General features: G+C 34.3%; 1 protein-coding gene across 1 annotated transcript in view; it reads left to right on the forward strand.

Moving 5' to 3' along the window:
• LOC125059763 (dynein beta chain, ciliary) overlaps positions 1–16,009 on the forward strand; it is a 56,556-nt gene that overhangs the window by 17,426 nt on the left and 23,121 nt on the right. Inside the window, exons 21-37 of the mRNA XM_047664311.1 lie at positions 309–554; positions 1,075–1,299; positions 1,521–1,747; positions 6,094–6,235; positions 6,893–7,305; positions 8,132–8,402; positions 8,814–8,944; positions 9,119–9,452; positions 9,522–10,234; positions 10,489–10,790; positions 11,402–11,556; positions 12,500–12,636; positions 12,992–13,458; positions 14,147–14,262; positions 14,804–14,965; positions 15,229–15,428; positions 15,767–15,923. Coding sequence (XP_047520267.1) covers positions 309–554; positions 1,075–1,299; positions 1,521–1,747; positions 6,094–6,235; positions 6,893–7,305; positions 8,132–8,402; positions 8,814–8,944; positions 9,119–9,452; positions 9,522–10,234; positions 10,489–10,790; positions 11,402–11,556; positions 12,500–12,636; positions 12,992–13,458; positions 14,147–14,262; positions 14,804–14,965; positions 15,229–15,428; positions 15,767–15,923 — 4,398 coding nt within the window. The remainder of the gene's footprint in view (positions 1–308; positions 555–1,074; positions 1,300–1,520; positions 1,748–6,093; positions 6,236–6,892; positions 7,306–8,131; positions 8,403–8,813; positions 8,945–9,118; positions 9,453–9,521; positions 10,235–10,488; positions 10,791–11,401; positions 11,557–12,499; positions 12,637–12,991; positions 13,459–14,146; positions 14,263–14,803; positions 14,966–15,228; positions 15,429–15,766; positions 15,924–16,009) is intronic.

Here is a 16,009-nt window from a genome sequence, read left to right on the forward strand (position 1 = left end):
GATACTGCTTGAACGAAGTATGTACGGACAGCAAGAGAGAGTGGAACTCTGTTTGCTTAATGCTAGACTAATTTAAATTCTGAGCGATCCGTCTGAAAAGAATAGCATTATTTAGCAGGCTTTATCAGAGGGACAAGCGTACGCTGTTAGGCTGTTAATTTATGATTTTTTTTATATTTGTCGTTGAAGTTACTAAAAACTAAAATTAGTTTACTAAACAGAATGGATCTTTGTCATCCAAAGTGAATTAGTGTTTATTATTAAGGTAGCTACAGATCATCAGACACTCAAGAGATATTCTAATATAGGTACGAATAGTGATGGATACAAATACAACATTAGCAGACTTATTGGCCTTAAACCTACATGAGTTTGAGGAAGAGGTAAAAAACATTGTCGATAAGGCTGTCAAGGAAATGTCTATGGAAAAGATACTGAAAGATCTTAACACAACATGGAGTCAGATGGAGTTTGAACAAGAGGTTCATGCGAGGACTGGTTGTATTTTATTGAGAGCCAGTGAAGAGCTTATCGAAACATTAGAAGAGAATCAGGTATCTTCATTATTGTAGTGCGTAACTAAGGAAATACTTTGATTAGTCACTTCGGTAGCTAAGCATGATTATTATATAATAGCTGATACCAAGGAGTATTCTTCGAGTATTAGACCCCTAATGATACTCTTATTGTAATTTGCAAAGGTTTATTAATATTATAGTTGTGCAAATTTTTATCGAAATCAAATCAACAACTCTTGTGTGGTAAACTTCGTCAAGGATAAGGTTTTCCCTCTATACGACCTCCAAATGTTTAAAAGTCGAGTGTACTCCTCCCTCAAAGGCCAGCAACGCACCCACCTAAAAAAGGTGTCTATGGGCTGCGATGACTGCCCTTTTTGGACGTGCCACAAGCTCGTTTGCCCCCCTATTATGTTAAAAAAAAAGGAACCAACACTGTCTTTTACAAACAATCGCTTTAAGAAGATAGTTCAGAATTGTTACACTTACATTTATCAAATCAGGGGATACATTTTTGTGTTTAAGTGGTTTGTTATTAAATATTTGGAATATTTAGGTTCAATTGCAAAACTTAATAACGTCCAAGTTCATAGCGCACTTCTTAGAAGAAGTTTCAAGTTGGCAACAGCAGTTATCTATAGCGGACCAGGTTATAACTGTTTGGTTTGAAGTGCAAAGGACGTGGACTCATTTGGAGAGTATTTTTATGAGTTCTGAGGATATTAGAAAACAGTTACCGGAAGATTCTGAGAGATTTGATAGAATCGATACTGAATTTAAGGTATTGCTCTTTTCCTATTATTAGTAGATAGAAGTTTCAAATATATATCTTACAGAAAGTAGGCAAAACTCTGCTCATAAACAATATTTCATATTTACCCTAAATTGTTTGTTGCTATTTCTATTCTAAACATTATTCGTTACAGGTTGAGTTATTATTTTATTAACTTACATAAGTAAATACGTAGATTTAAATGGCTTTATATATGCTAAATATTGCAGATTTTGTCCAAAGACATGTCCAAAACTCCAAACGTAGTCAAGGGCACAAATAAAGAAGGTCTTGTAGCTACTCTGGATAGCTTACAAAAGGACTTAATAATTTGTGAAAAGGCTTTAGCTGAATATTTGGAAACTAAGAGACTGGCATTTCCACGGTTTTATTTTGTATCATCAGCAGACTTGCTCGATATTTTATCAAACGGAAACCAAGCGGAACTGGTTATAAGGTTTGTGAGATCTGTCTTAACTAGTGAAAAAATTAACTGTTATTATAAATTTATAAGACATCGATTACTCGATATATTGTTTGTTACCATGGTTACCACTTATTCAATATGGAAAATTCATCATTAATATATGGTCTAAGATCCCGCTGCAGGATTGGTGCGCTCATCGACTATTTGTTTAAAACCAAATTTTTATGTTTATTTATAATTAAGAGAATATATATGTACTAGGGTGCCTATCAAAATTTGGCCGCAATTATTTTTAATTAAATTATTTTTAATTGATTTTTGGTAAAAAATTTCGTTCATTTATTATTTAAATAAAATAACGTCTACATCACGGTAATTAATATGAAGATTCTAAAAAATCACGGGTGCCGTTGCGCATCTGGCCGCACCTCTTTGCAGCCAGGTGTAAACAGGTATGATTTCGATAAATTTATACGTTTATAACCTATTTTTATGAATTATATGTCAAATTGAAGCTAATTTTTTTCTATTAATTATCATATAAAGTTGCTTTATTAAATCTGGCCGCAAATAAGGGCTACTGGCTGTTAAAGATAATAAATATTTAAGGTAGAGTGGAAGAGAGTTAGCGCGTAACATCATTTGTCAGACGAGGACAGCGATTGTCGGCTAAGCGACGCTTTTAAGCCATTGCGCATGCGTCGAACGTTAGTGTTCTCAACCACCGGGGAGTAATAGAGACGACTTATAAAAAATATGTAATTTTTTTCAAAATGACAAATTTAAAAATTGCAACAAAAAATTAATATTGATTTGATATAATATCGACGGTCTAGTTAGCAATTTGTTGAACATTTTGATGAAGCAATAATCCAATTACAAATTATTTGAATGATTCAAACTTAAATATTATATCTCTATTAGATATTAATGATATTAAATGGTTTTTTAAAATGATAATAAATTTTGAAGTTTATATTTTTTTTTACGACGAAACAATAACATTAGCGAGCACTTTTGGAATGATACATTATTAAAGTCGAGTAGGTACATTGCTTTTTTCGTTACACAAAAAACACGACTTCATCTTTATCAATTTTATTTTACATTAATTAATATAATAATTTTTAGATGCACAAATAAAATAACAATGTAAATATAAAACGTTGTTTATTACGAACTCCAAAACAGCGTGGTTTTTTATGTTAGAATAAAAATGTTGCATCTATCATCAGTAGAACCTCTATAAGTCGAACATCAAGGGAGACGCCAAAAAATGTGTACCAAAATGGCTTGTAGGAACTCGGTGATTATTTCGATTAACAGACGGTCAAGATTTCAAGTAATGCAGGTTTTGGTGTTTTAAGGGAAGGGAACAAAACATTTTTTCGAGATTTGGAGGTTTTTGACTTATCGAGGTTCGACTTAACGAGCTTCTACTGTATTCAGTTTGAGAACACTGACATTCGACGCATGCGCAATGGCTTAAAAGCGTCGCTTAGCCGACAATCGCTGTCCTCGTCTGACAAATGATGTTACGCGCTAACTCTCTTTCACTCTACCTTAAATATTTATTATCTTTAACAGCCAGTAGCCCTTATTTGCGGCCAGATTTAATTAAGCAACTTTATATGATAATTAATAGAAAAAAATTAGCTTCAATTTGACATATAATTCATAAAAATAGGTTATAAACGTATAAATTTATCGAAATCATACCTGTTTACACCTGGCTGCAAAGAGGTGCGGCCAGGTGCGCAACGGCACCCGTGGTTTTTTAGAATCTTCATATTAATTACCGTGATGTAGACGTTATTTTATTTAAATAATACATGAACGAAATTTTTTAACAAAAATCAATTAAAAATAATTTAATTAAAAATAATTGCGGCCAAATTTTGATAGGCACCCTAGTAAATATATATTCTCTTAATTATAAATAAACATAAAAATTTGGTTTTAAACAAATAGTCGATGAGCGCACCAATCCTGCAGCGGGATCTCGTACTAATAGTAGTAAGTACGGTATTATCATTATTAAGCATTTTATAGTACAACCAATCTGTTTAATTTTTTACGTGCTCTTATCACATAGCTTAAAATTAAATATAATTTTTCTAATTTCTTAAAAGCTTTTGTGGTAAAATTTTTAGTTTGTTAAGGTTAGTAATTAAATATTTGTAATGATTAGGTTCAATTGCAAACTTTGTTAACTTCCAACTTGGATTATTTAATCTTCGTATATTACTTGACTGTGAAAAGAAAAAACAAGAAAAGATAGACAGATGACATTATAGAACTAGCGGGGTAAAACTTGGATGTTGGAAAAATATGGAGGCTTTTGTCCTAAAACGGGCCATACAAAAACTAGACCACTAAAAAAGAATAAATAAAAATTAAAATGTTTAAATCTTATACGTATTAGCACAACTAATACTAATATTACGGAATGTAAACTAACCAATTGTATGGATTATTATTATTATTAAAGCTTTATTAATCCATACAACAATTGGTTAGTTGTGTTAGTATAAGTTATAAAAAAAAATAAGTTTTTTTTTAAATATTTTTTGAGTGGTCTAGGTTTTGTATTTACCCCTTTAAGATTAAAAGCCTCCTCCATATTTTTCATTTCTCCTTGTCTTGAGCAACATTCATCCAGTTTTTCCCCGCCAGTTCTATAATGTCATCTGTCCATCTTTTCTTTTGACGTCCTATACATCTCTTTCCATTAGGTCCAGTCCATTTCGTTATTTCAAGTGTCCATCTTTTATCACGCGCTCTAGCAATATGACCTGCCCATTTGCATTTAAGCCTCAGAGCGTGTACATGTGCATCAGTAAGTTTTGTTTTTTTGCGGATGTCAACATTTCTTATTTTGTTTATTCTCCTCAACTTTAGGATGCTTCTTTCCATTGCATGCTGGCAAGACAGGACTTTTCTAGTTCTAGTTGTTATCTTGCTGAAAAACCCACGTTTGACGTGCGTATGTCAGACAAGGTAGAATATTTGAATCCATCATTAACTTCTTGTGTTGTAGACTGTAGTTTTCTTTCATAATTACCTTGTGGGTCCAGTACTTCTTCCTAGTTGCATTTATTCTTCTATCTACTTCGTTTTCACTGCTGTTCTTATCGAAAGATACTTGTTTTCCTAAATATACATAGTTGTTAACATATTCTATAGGTTTACTGTCTACTCTGATTGGCTGGCACAGACTATTGGATAGGATTCTTGTTTTTGTAGTGTTCATGTAAAGCCCGACTTTTTGACTTTCCCTGTCTAGTGTTTGAAGCATTTTTATATTATTTATTATTTTATTTGAATACGGCTATGTCTTCTGCGAATCTAAGGTGAGTTAGATGTTTGTTTCGTATCCAGAGGCCGTTATTATTCCATTCATATACCTTTGAATACATCGTCAAGGACTGCTATAAATAATTTTGGGGAGAGTGGGTCACCCTGTCTTACGCCTCTTTCAATTCGAATTTCTCGGCCTTTGTTTTCTAGCTTTATTCTACTAACACTATTGTTATATGTTCTGTAACATATTTATATCTTTTTCCTTTACTTCATTATTTTTAAGCGCTTTTCATATGTATGCGTTATACTGTCGAACGCTTTCGAATACTCGTATTCTACAAATGCTATGTAGAGTGGTTTGTTAAATTAATTATATTTTTCGATGATTTGTTCGATAGTGTGGATGTGGTCGATTGTAGAATATCCTGGGCGGAAGCCTGCTTGCTCTACTGGATGGTTGTTGTCAATTTTTGTTGATATTCCGCTTAGTATTATTGATGAAAACAATTTATATATTACGTATACCAAGCTGATTGGCCTGTAGTTCTCAATGTCTAGTGGTAGGCAACCCTTCTATTCTTGTACAGCAATACTATATTTGATTGACGTCATTGTTTTGGCACTTCTTCTTGTTCTATTACCATGTTAAAGAGTATTGTCAGATATGTAACCAGGATATGTGCTCCAAACTTTAGGGTGTCGTTAGTTATGTTATCTGGCCCTGGGCTCGTTCCTGACTTTAGGGTTTTTATGTGATGCAATATTTCGACTTTACTTATAGGAATGATCGTTGTATCTATATCTATGTGTTCCTGATGAGTCGTTCTAGGATATGCGTTGTCTTCTTCTAATTTTGTGTTCTCTGGTGGTTTTTTATAAAGTTCTTGGTAAAAGTCGGTTGCAAGCTCAAGGATGTCTTCTCTATTTATGGCTTTCTTCTGACTGTTTCCTAGGCTTTGGATCTATGTTTTGTTTGTATTTAATTCTTTGTATGGTGTTGTATGGATAAATAAACCTTAAAAAATAATTATTTTCCTTTACAGTATGAATAAAATATCTTTTAATATTTACAGACATTTGACGAAACTGTTTGACTCGATAGCAAAACTTAAGTTCGGTGAAAATGACAAACCCGAAGGAAAAATCGCGGCTGGGATGATAGCTAAAGATGGTGAATATGTCCCATTTCATGGATCGTGTGACTGCAGTGGTCCCGTAAGTTAAAAATTTAGATTTGATTACAATTGTAGAATGGAATTTAAAGTACTTTATTCTTCTACATTACAATGATATTTCACAATCTTAACTCCGTGATTCAGGTGGTAACTCTCACACACAGCTTGCCTGAAAATAAATTGAAACAAAGACGTAAAGAGCTGCGTACATTCCCTTATTGGTTTAAGGACTTATTTCTTAAGTCATGGTCATAAAAGATTTTTTATTTTTTATATACATTGCCTTTAGTTGAGCAGTGTTGGCCTAGTGGCTTCAGCGTACGACTCTCATCCCTGAAGTCGTAGGTTCGATCACCGGCTGTGCAATAATGGACTTTCTTTCTTTGTGCGCATTTAACATTCGCTCGAACGATGAAGGAAAACATCGTGAGGAAACCGGCTTGCCTTAGACCCAAAAAGTCGACGGCGTGTGTCAGGCACTGAAGGCTGATCACCTACTTGCCTATTAGATTGGCAAATGATCATGAAATAGATACATAAATCTGAGGCCCAGAAATAAAAAGATTGTAGCGCCACTGATTTTTTTATTTTTTATTATCTTTAGGTATAAAAACGAAATATTTATTTCCACATCCACACAAACAATTGCGTTTTTAAAAACACAACAATATTAATTGAATTAATTCAAATTTATTAGGTGGAAATATGGCTCAACCGCTTACAAGACATCATGAGATCATCAATTCGGCAGTATTTCAGCGAAGCAATCGTATCATACGAAGAAAAGCCGCGCGAACAATGGCTGTTTGACTACATGGCCCAGGTTTCTTTGTGTTGCTCTCAGATTTGGTGGACCACTGAAGTGAATTTAGCCTTCGCTAGACTGGAGGAAGGTTACGATAATGCACTCAAAGATTATTATAAGAAACAGTTGTCGCAATTGAGTACATTGATTACGTTACTCATAGGCGAACTTAGTAAACTGGATCGACAGAAGATCATGACGATTTGTACTATTGATGTCCATTCTAGGGATGTTGTTAGTAAATTGATTCAAGGGAAGGTAGAGGCTGGTTCGGCTTTTCAATGGCAATCACAACTTAGGCACAGGTTAGAATTTTCTTACACTGTTATAAATAAATAGTTTTCTATTTTTATTACTCAACATGATGATTCATTGATAATTCAATGATGTTTATAAACTTTTGTTAAGCCTCTTCTACCAGTCATGCAGGATGACAATAGATTCAGAGGAGTTGTTCGGATTAATACCTGCAGCTGAGTTTCATCATCGGACGTCGAGGCAGAATACGAAATTCCACCCGTATCACCTCGACGTTCGTCGTTCCACAAATGAGCGTTTTTAAGGCAGTTTTTGCCGCGCACCACCACTATGTGGGATCAGCTGCCCACTGAAATATTTCCCAACCAATTCGACTTAGGGTCCTTCAAGAAAAGAGCATACCAATTATTAATAGGCCGCCAACGCACTTGCGAGCCCTCTGGCATTGAGAGTGTCCATGGGCTGCGATATCACTTAATATTAAAATATTACTTATATCGTTTCATAAATAAATTTAAATATTTTTTTTTGTCAAAAAGGTAAAAAAAATAATTTAAGGATGGACCACCCTTACACTTAGGGGGATGAAAAATAGATGTCCGATTCGCAGACAGAACCGATATGCACACAAAATTTCACGAAAATCGGTCGAGCCATTTCGTAGGTGTTTAAATACAAACATCGTGACACGAGAATTTTATATATTAGATGACAATAAAATGATTTGTCCGTGATTTTTTATAGAATATTGATCTAGCATACGACTATAGAATAGAATAAAAATGGTAGTTCTCTAGAGCCAAATTTGCTTCATATTTTTTTTTCTAACTGTAAAGTAATAGTTATTAACTTATTATTTTTGCACATTTTCAGATGGGACGACAAAGAACTACATTGTTTCGCGAATATTTGTGATGCACAGTTCAAATACAGCTACGAATATTTAGGGAATACTCCAAGATTGGTTATAACCCCTCTAACTGATCGTTGTTACATTACATTGACCCAATCTTTACATTTAATAATGGGGGGTGGACCTGCTGGACCTGCTGGTACGGGCAAAACGGAGACTACCAAAGATTTAGGACGTGCATTGGGTATAATGGTGTATGTGTTCAATTGTTCCGAACAAATGGATTATCAGGTAAATAAGCAGATGGTTATTTCTCACCTCTATAGGTAAAAGTAAAACGGGATTGTCTTATGTTTGAAGCATTAGTGTTGGCCTAGTAGGATCATTTGGGGACTTCAGTCTGGACTTTCTGTCTATGTGCGCATATAGCTCAAATGGTGAAGGAAAACATCGTGAGGAAACCGGCTTGTTATAGAACAAAGACCTAAAAAGTCGACGGCGTGTCAGGCACAGGAGGCTGTGCTACTTGCCCATTAGATTGACAAATTATCATGAAACAGATACAAAAATCTGATGCCCAGACCTAAAAGATTGTAGCGCCACTGGTTTTTTATTTCTTTTTTAATTCATTGGACTGAGTTGCGCTATAAATACATTATTTTCCTTTGATATTTTAGTTCATAACAATCAATATATTTTCAGTCATGTGGTAATATTTATAAAGGACTTGCTCAAACAGGAGCTTGGGGTTGTTTTGATGAGTTTAATAGAATATCAGTTGAGGTCCTATCAGTTGTTGCTGTCCAGGTTAAATCTGTTCAAGATGCTATCAGGTACATTTCACTATTTTTTTAGCATTTTCTGCATAGTTGGATAGCCTATTGTATTTCGTACTCCTTCGGAAATATTTATCATACATTGATACCAAATTAAAACTATTGTCTTTCATACACCTGGTAGAAACTAGTATTGTATTAGATTTCGATAACGGTTGTACTTGATTTCAGAGACAAAAAAGAAAAGTTTAACTTCATGGGAGAAATAATTGTATTGGTACCATCGGTTGGCATATTCATAACAATGAATCCAGGTTATGCTGGAAGGACGGAACTTCCCGAAAACTTAAAAGCCTTATTTAGACCGTGTGCCATGGTTGTACCGGACTTTGAGTTGATTTGTGAAATCATGTTGGTCGCCGAAGGTTTTCAAGAAGCTAAAATATTAGCAAGGAAATTCATAACTCTGTATACCTTGTGTAAAGAACTATTGTCTAAACAAGATCATTACGACTGGGGTTTAAGAGCGATTAAATCCGTTTTAGTGGTAGCTGGTTCTTTGAAGGTATTGTTTTTAATTATTGATTACTCTTGTTTTGGTTCTTCTATTTATAATTATAATTTTCGTATTTAGAGAGGTGATCCTGGTAGACCAGAAGAAGAGGTATTGATGAGAACGTTACGTGACTTCAATATTCCTAAAATAGTCACAGATGATATGCCTGTTTTCATGGGCTTAATTGGTGACCTATTTCCCGCTCTTGAAGTACCGAGAAAAAGAGATTTGGAATTTGAGAGAACTGTCAAACAAGCTGCCATGGACTTGTTACTTCAACCTGAAGATAACTTTATACTTAAGGTCGTGCAATTAGAGGAACTACTAGAAGTTCGTCATTCCGTCTTCATCGTTGGTAATGCCGGAACTGGTAAAACACAAGTTTGGAAATCTCTATACAAGACATACCAGAATCTCAAAAAGAAACCAATTTATACTGACCTTAATCCTAAGGCTGTGACAAACGACGAGCTGTTCGGCATTATTAATCCTGCGACAAGAGAATGGAAAGATGGTTTATTTTCAGTGATAATGAGAGATCAAGCGAATATTGTTGGAGAAAATCCTAAGTGGATTGTTTTAGATGGAGACATCGATCCAATGTGGATAGAATCGTTGAATACTGTGATGGATGATAACAAGATTCTTACACTGGCTAGTAATGAGAGAATAGCGTTAACACCAAGCATGCGTCTAATGTTTGAGATATCAAATTTGCGCACAGCTACTCCCGCTACGGTATCTCGGGCGGGAATTTTATACATTAATCCACAGGATTTGGGATGGAATCCGTAAGTTATCTTGGATCTAAAGTTCTTTGTATAATGCATTTAAAAAAACTGACTGTTCTGCCGCTTTTCATTGCCTGCGATACGTTGCGTTGTGTCTGGCAGGCAGTTCAGGGGATTAAACATACTTTAATGCTTGAACATAATATTAGTTCATTCACAGGAAACTTTTTTGTTTAATTATAATAAAGCACTACTCGAAATGTATTGTTTCGTATATTTATAGTACTTGCATAAACCTAGGTTATTTTTTCCAGCTATGTTACCAGTTGGATAGAAACACGAAAGATACCAGCGGAAAAGTCGAACTTAGTTATACTCTGTGACAAATACATTCCGCCTTGCTTAGAAACTGTAAGGACTCGGTTCAAGAAGATAACGCCTATTGCTGATATGGCACATATTCAAATGCTTTGCCATTTACTGGATTGCTTGCTTGTTCCCGAGAATACGCCCGCAGATTGCTCAAAAGACTGGCATGATATTTTCTTTGTTTTTGCGTGTGTCTGGGCGTTTGGTTCCGCGATGTTCCAGGATACGAATGTTGACTACAGAGTTGGTATGAACATTATTTTGACATTACTGTAATATTGTCATGCTTAACTCACTCACACACAGTATAGTAAACGCTGAATCAACAAGCTAATAAGACTTTAATATTATTATTATTATTTTCTACTTAGTATTATTATTATTTTTCTTTGCTACTGAGGCGCAAACTAGCTGCTGCGGTCTCTGGCAGAATTACCAGCACTGTGGAACTTTTTGCTCCTCAGCTAATGCTGAGCCAGGGCCAATTACAACCACAGTACACACTGGAGGCGAAACCGAATGGCAAAAGGGAATTTTTAATTTTAATGTTTATTTTTTATTGTTTTTGATGTCTTATTTTTTTTTCTTTGAGTATTGTTATTTTGTGTGTTTTCGTATGTAATAAATGTTATGTCTATGTCTATGTCTATGTCTATGTCTATGTCTATGTCTATGTCTATGTCTAAGAGACTCAAAAAGTTTACGTATTTTTGTATTAATTCAAAAATTACCTTCCTATACCGTATCAATTAGTTACTAACCAATATTAAGAAACTGTAAAATATTAGAAACCCCTATTTATAATATATCTCTTTTCCTAGTAATAAAGAGAAAGTTTAACAATTTTTTACTTTTTAGAATTCTCAAAATGGTGGGTAAACGAATTCAAAACTGTGAAATTTCCACCCGGAGGAACTGTATTTGACTACTTCATTGACCACGATACAAAACAATTCACACCATGGACAGAAAAGATTACAAAGTTCGAGCTGGATTCTGACATCCCGTTGCAAGTAAATGTTGCTAATGTTTTTATTAACAAATAATACTAGTGTGTATATTAGAAAAGTATTATTGAATGTATCAGTACATTATTTATTTAATTTGTCACAATAATATGTGACAATCAAAACTATTATATAGAATTGTGTAAGCCCGCAGATTTTTCTTAATTAGTCACATAAAATGGTCTTGCTACTGAGAACGGATATAAATGCTAGAAATAAATAAATTAATATTAACTTTTTTATTTAATATTTAACCGCAACCACGTAGCTAAAAATAATAAATAAAATAAATAAATTAATAAGGGCAACGAGCCTTACACCCGAACCCAATAACCTATCTTAATCCATAATCCACCATCTGAGTTAGTAATCTTAATCCAAATATATCATTGATTGATTGTATTAAGTGTGCCAATAACCAATCGACGGATTGTAATAGCCATTTGTCGATACAAGCTATCCATGGGAGGTCGTATCGGTGTCTGTGGATAGACTTTTGTATGAAAATGACAGTTGACGAAATCTCGATTTCAACAGTTAATTACTTAAACAGATTTTAACTTACACCAGTTTTTTTAAATAATTAAAAAAACTGTTTGTTATTTTTTAAACATACACATGTATATTTTAATGTTATTTGTTCGGTTTTATTTACTTTTTTGGTTTATATTGATTATCAAATATGAGTGAAAACTCGGCAAAATGGAACGACAAAGAGCATTTTATCCGTCGCCAAAAATGGATTGTCTTCGTAGGGTTTGGTTATCGGGATGTATCGGGATATCAGATAGGAGATCGATCGACTGTCACGGTCTGATTTCAGATTGTTTTCAATCTGAGATTGTGGATTGATTATTGGGCTCGGGCGTTAATCGTCAATACGTCAATACGAGAACTCTTCCAGCGCTGTATCAAAACTATTAGAATACTTTTGATGTCATCTTTTCAGGCCGTACTGGTGCCTACAGCTGACACAATACGCGTTCGATTTTTCTTGGACTTGCTAATGAAAAACAAACATCCAGTCATGTTGGTTGGGGGAGCTGGCTGTGGAAAAACTGTTCTTGTAAACGAAAAATTGCAAAGGTAGTTTTTAAACCTAACCAATTGTAGTAATAACATAACAAATGAATTTTTATATGAGAACATTTTTTTTTTTTAAAGACAATTCACACCAATTGACCTCGTCCCATGCTAAGCTGGTGAAGCTTGTGTTATGGGTACTAGGCAACGGATATACATACATATTATAGATAGATAGACATATAAATACATATTTAAACACCCAAGACCTAAGCACACCACCAAATGCTCATCACATCGATGTTCGTCTCAGCCGGGGCTCGAACCCGGGACTCATGGATTCGCAGTCAGGGGACTAGACCAATGAGTCGTCAAAATGGCTATATAATAAAATAATCATTATGTTTTCCTCCCTCAGCCTTCCAGAAACTTACGCAATCCAATCAATCCCTTTCAACTTCTACACTTCATCGGAAATGCTCCAGAAAATTCTCGAGAAGCCGCTCGAAAAGAAAGCGGGCCGAAACTACGGACCGCCAGGGAATAAAACGCTCATATACTTTATAGACGATATGAATATGCCAGAAGTTGATGGCTATGGAACAGTACAGCCGCATACAATAATTCGCCAACATTTAGACTATAACCATTGGTATGACCGAACCAAACTGACTCTCAAAGATATCCACAATACACAATATGTATCGTGTATGAATCCTACATCTGGAAGCTTCACTATAAACCCGAGGCTACAGCGGCATTTCTGCGTGTTTGCTATAAGCTTCCCCAATTCTGAATCGCTTAACAACATTTACCATTCTATATTGAGTCAGCACCTGGCTAACCCTGAGTTGAGGATTAGTGCCCAGATTGGTAAACTGTCAGGTAATGTTTTTTTATTCTCACATAATATACATAAATAAAAATAAATGAAATAAGTCTTTGTTCCTGTACTTAGCATAGGGTATTTTTTTTACACATTATTACCACTTATCAGCTCTTTTCTCGACAAAGGCTTTCTCCAAATGTCGCCATATTCTTCTCTATTATATACGCCTCAGTGGAGTAACGATAGGGTGGCAGGGCAGGCAAAATGCCACGGGCCCCCGACCCAAGAGGGCCCCTGCCCAAGAGATAATATGTTCTATGGATGAATGTGATGTCTCCAATACGTATTGGGCTAGCGTGGGGACTAAAGACCATTCCCTCTCGCCTAAGAGAGGAGGCCTATGGCCATTAGTGGGATGTATACAATGTTTAATTGAGTATGTTGAAAATCTCGAAGTTTAATAAAATTAAACTGAGTACAACGTCACGATTTTTACTGATAGGGCAGAATTTGCCACGGGCCCCAGTTGGTATAGTTACGCCACTGCCTTCCCTTGCTTCTTTTTCCATCCTTAGGATACCACTTTGTTACCTTGTCCATTTTTCTCTCACCTTCTTCGCTTACCAAGTGGCATTTCAGAAGGCAGACTTGTTCTTACTTAAAAATTATGTTTGATAATATTCATGTTTTCCTTAAAATAATAACATTTTTTAAGTTATTTGAATTTTGATTAATTAATTTTAGCGAATGTCGTCAGCGCCACTATTGCTCTTCACAATAAAGTATCACAAGTGTTTCTGCCTACCGCGATCAAGTTTCACTACATTTTCAATCTAAGGGATTTATCCAATGTGTTTCAGGTAATAAAAATATTATACTTAACCTTGAATAGACGCTAAGTAAATATTGTAAGACACTTACTTAACCTTTTAACAGTAATATTAAAAGGTTAAGTTTTAAAAAAAGCTTACTTTAAAAATATAATCTAACAATCTAAGCGTACAATTTCCATGTATGTATCAAAATATTACGATAATTTCCATTCAGTAACAGTACAATTTTCTCCACGTATACCATATTTACAGTAATAATAATGGGTAGTTATGTGGATGGTCTATTACTTTACCTACTAGCAGCCCCCGAGAGCTTCGTTTCGCTGTATGATTTTTTACTTATTTGTTGTTGTATTATGCTTTGCTACCCGATAGAGACCCTTTGAAATAAAAACCTGTGTAAAACTATTTTTTTTTCTATATTTCTAAAAACTTTCCGAGTTCTAAGAGTTCAAAGAATAAATTTGAAAAATACTCAAATTGGTCCAGCCGTCTTCGAGTTTTGCGCTTAGCAACATATTTTGCGATTCATGTTTATTTATATTTAATAATACTATTTATTTTTTAGGGATTTCTTTTTAGTACTAATGAATGTTTGGTGAATCCCTCGGATATAATAAGGTTGTGGCTACACGAAACACACAGGGTGTATGGAGATAAACTTACAGAAGATAAGGATATTGATGCATTTCTTAAAATGCAAGTGGATTTATGTAAGAAGAACTTTGAGGTTTGTTGTACATTTATGTGGATCATGATTTTTATAAGATTCAATTTACTGAAACAAAAGTTGTATATTAGGAATCATTTAATCTACTTCAGTCAAAGACAAAAATATCAAAGAAATTCAATTCTGATGCAATTTAAATATCCTAGTACAAATCATTAGTGAAACAGATGACCTCATGAGTTATAAATTTTAAAGGTTTGGGTGGCTACTAAGTAAAAATAACAAAAAGCAATATAAAAGTCAATTTTAATAATCTATTTCAGGATATAGATGAAGGAGTAGTATTTGAACGACCAAATATATACTGTCATTTTGCGGGCGGAATTGGAGAGCCAAAATATATGCCGATAGCAACTTGGCCTCAGTTGAATAAGTTACTAACAGAAGCTTTGTCCAGTTACAATGACCTTATTGCAGCTATGAATCTCGTTTTGTTTGAAGATGCTATGATGCATATTTGCAGGTGAGATACGAGAGAGCTTTTCTTGTTGTGGCGGCTGAATCATAGTAATAATATTTTATAATTTCTGAAATGGTAGTGTTTAATACGTGACTAAGGAAAGTGAGAGACTTGTAGCTGTTAAAAAAATATGTTAAATAAATGGAGTGCTAGAAGATAATACATTTTTTAAAACATACACTCACAAACGTTTACTCCTCCTCCACTTTATATCGTAGGGTGGTGTCAAATTCCTTTTTGTTGAGCGAATCCTTTAAAACAGTGTTCGGCAGCTTAAAACAATTTTGATAGGTTTTATATTATACGATGTTTACATTAATTAAATATATTAATTTATGTAGAATAAGCCGAATATTGGAGAGTCCTAGAGGAAGTGCATTACTAGTTGGAGTAGGAGGATCAGGGAAACAGTCTTTATCGCGTTTAGCAGCTTTTATTGCCAGCCTTGAAGTTTTCCAAATACAGCTGAAAAAGGGATATGGTGTTTCGGATCTAAAGGTAAATTTAATTAAAAACAGATATGGTTATTTTTTTTTGATGGAATGATTGTAATATGTTTTTTAAGTAAGTCCTTATGAAAATAT

This window comes from Pieris napi, chromosome 20 (genome assembly GCF_905475465.1).
Source record: "Pieris napi chromosome 20, ilPieNapi1.2, whole genome shotgun sequence".
Lineage (NCBI taxonomy): Eukaryota > Metazoa > Arthropoda > Insecta > Lepidoptera > Pieridae > Pieris > Pieris napi.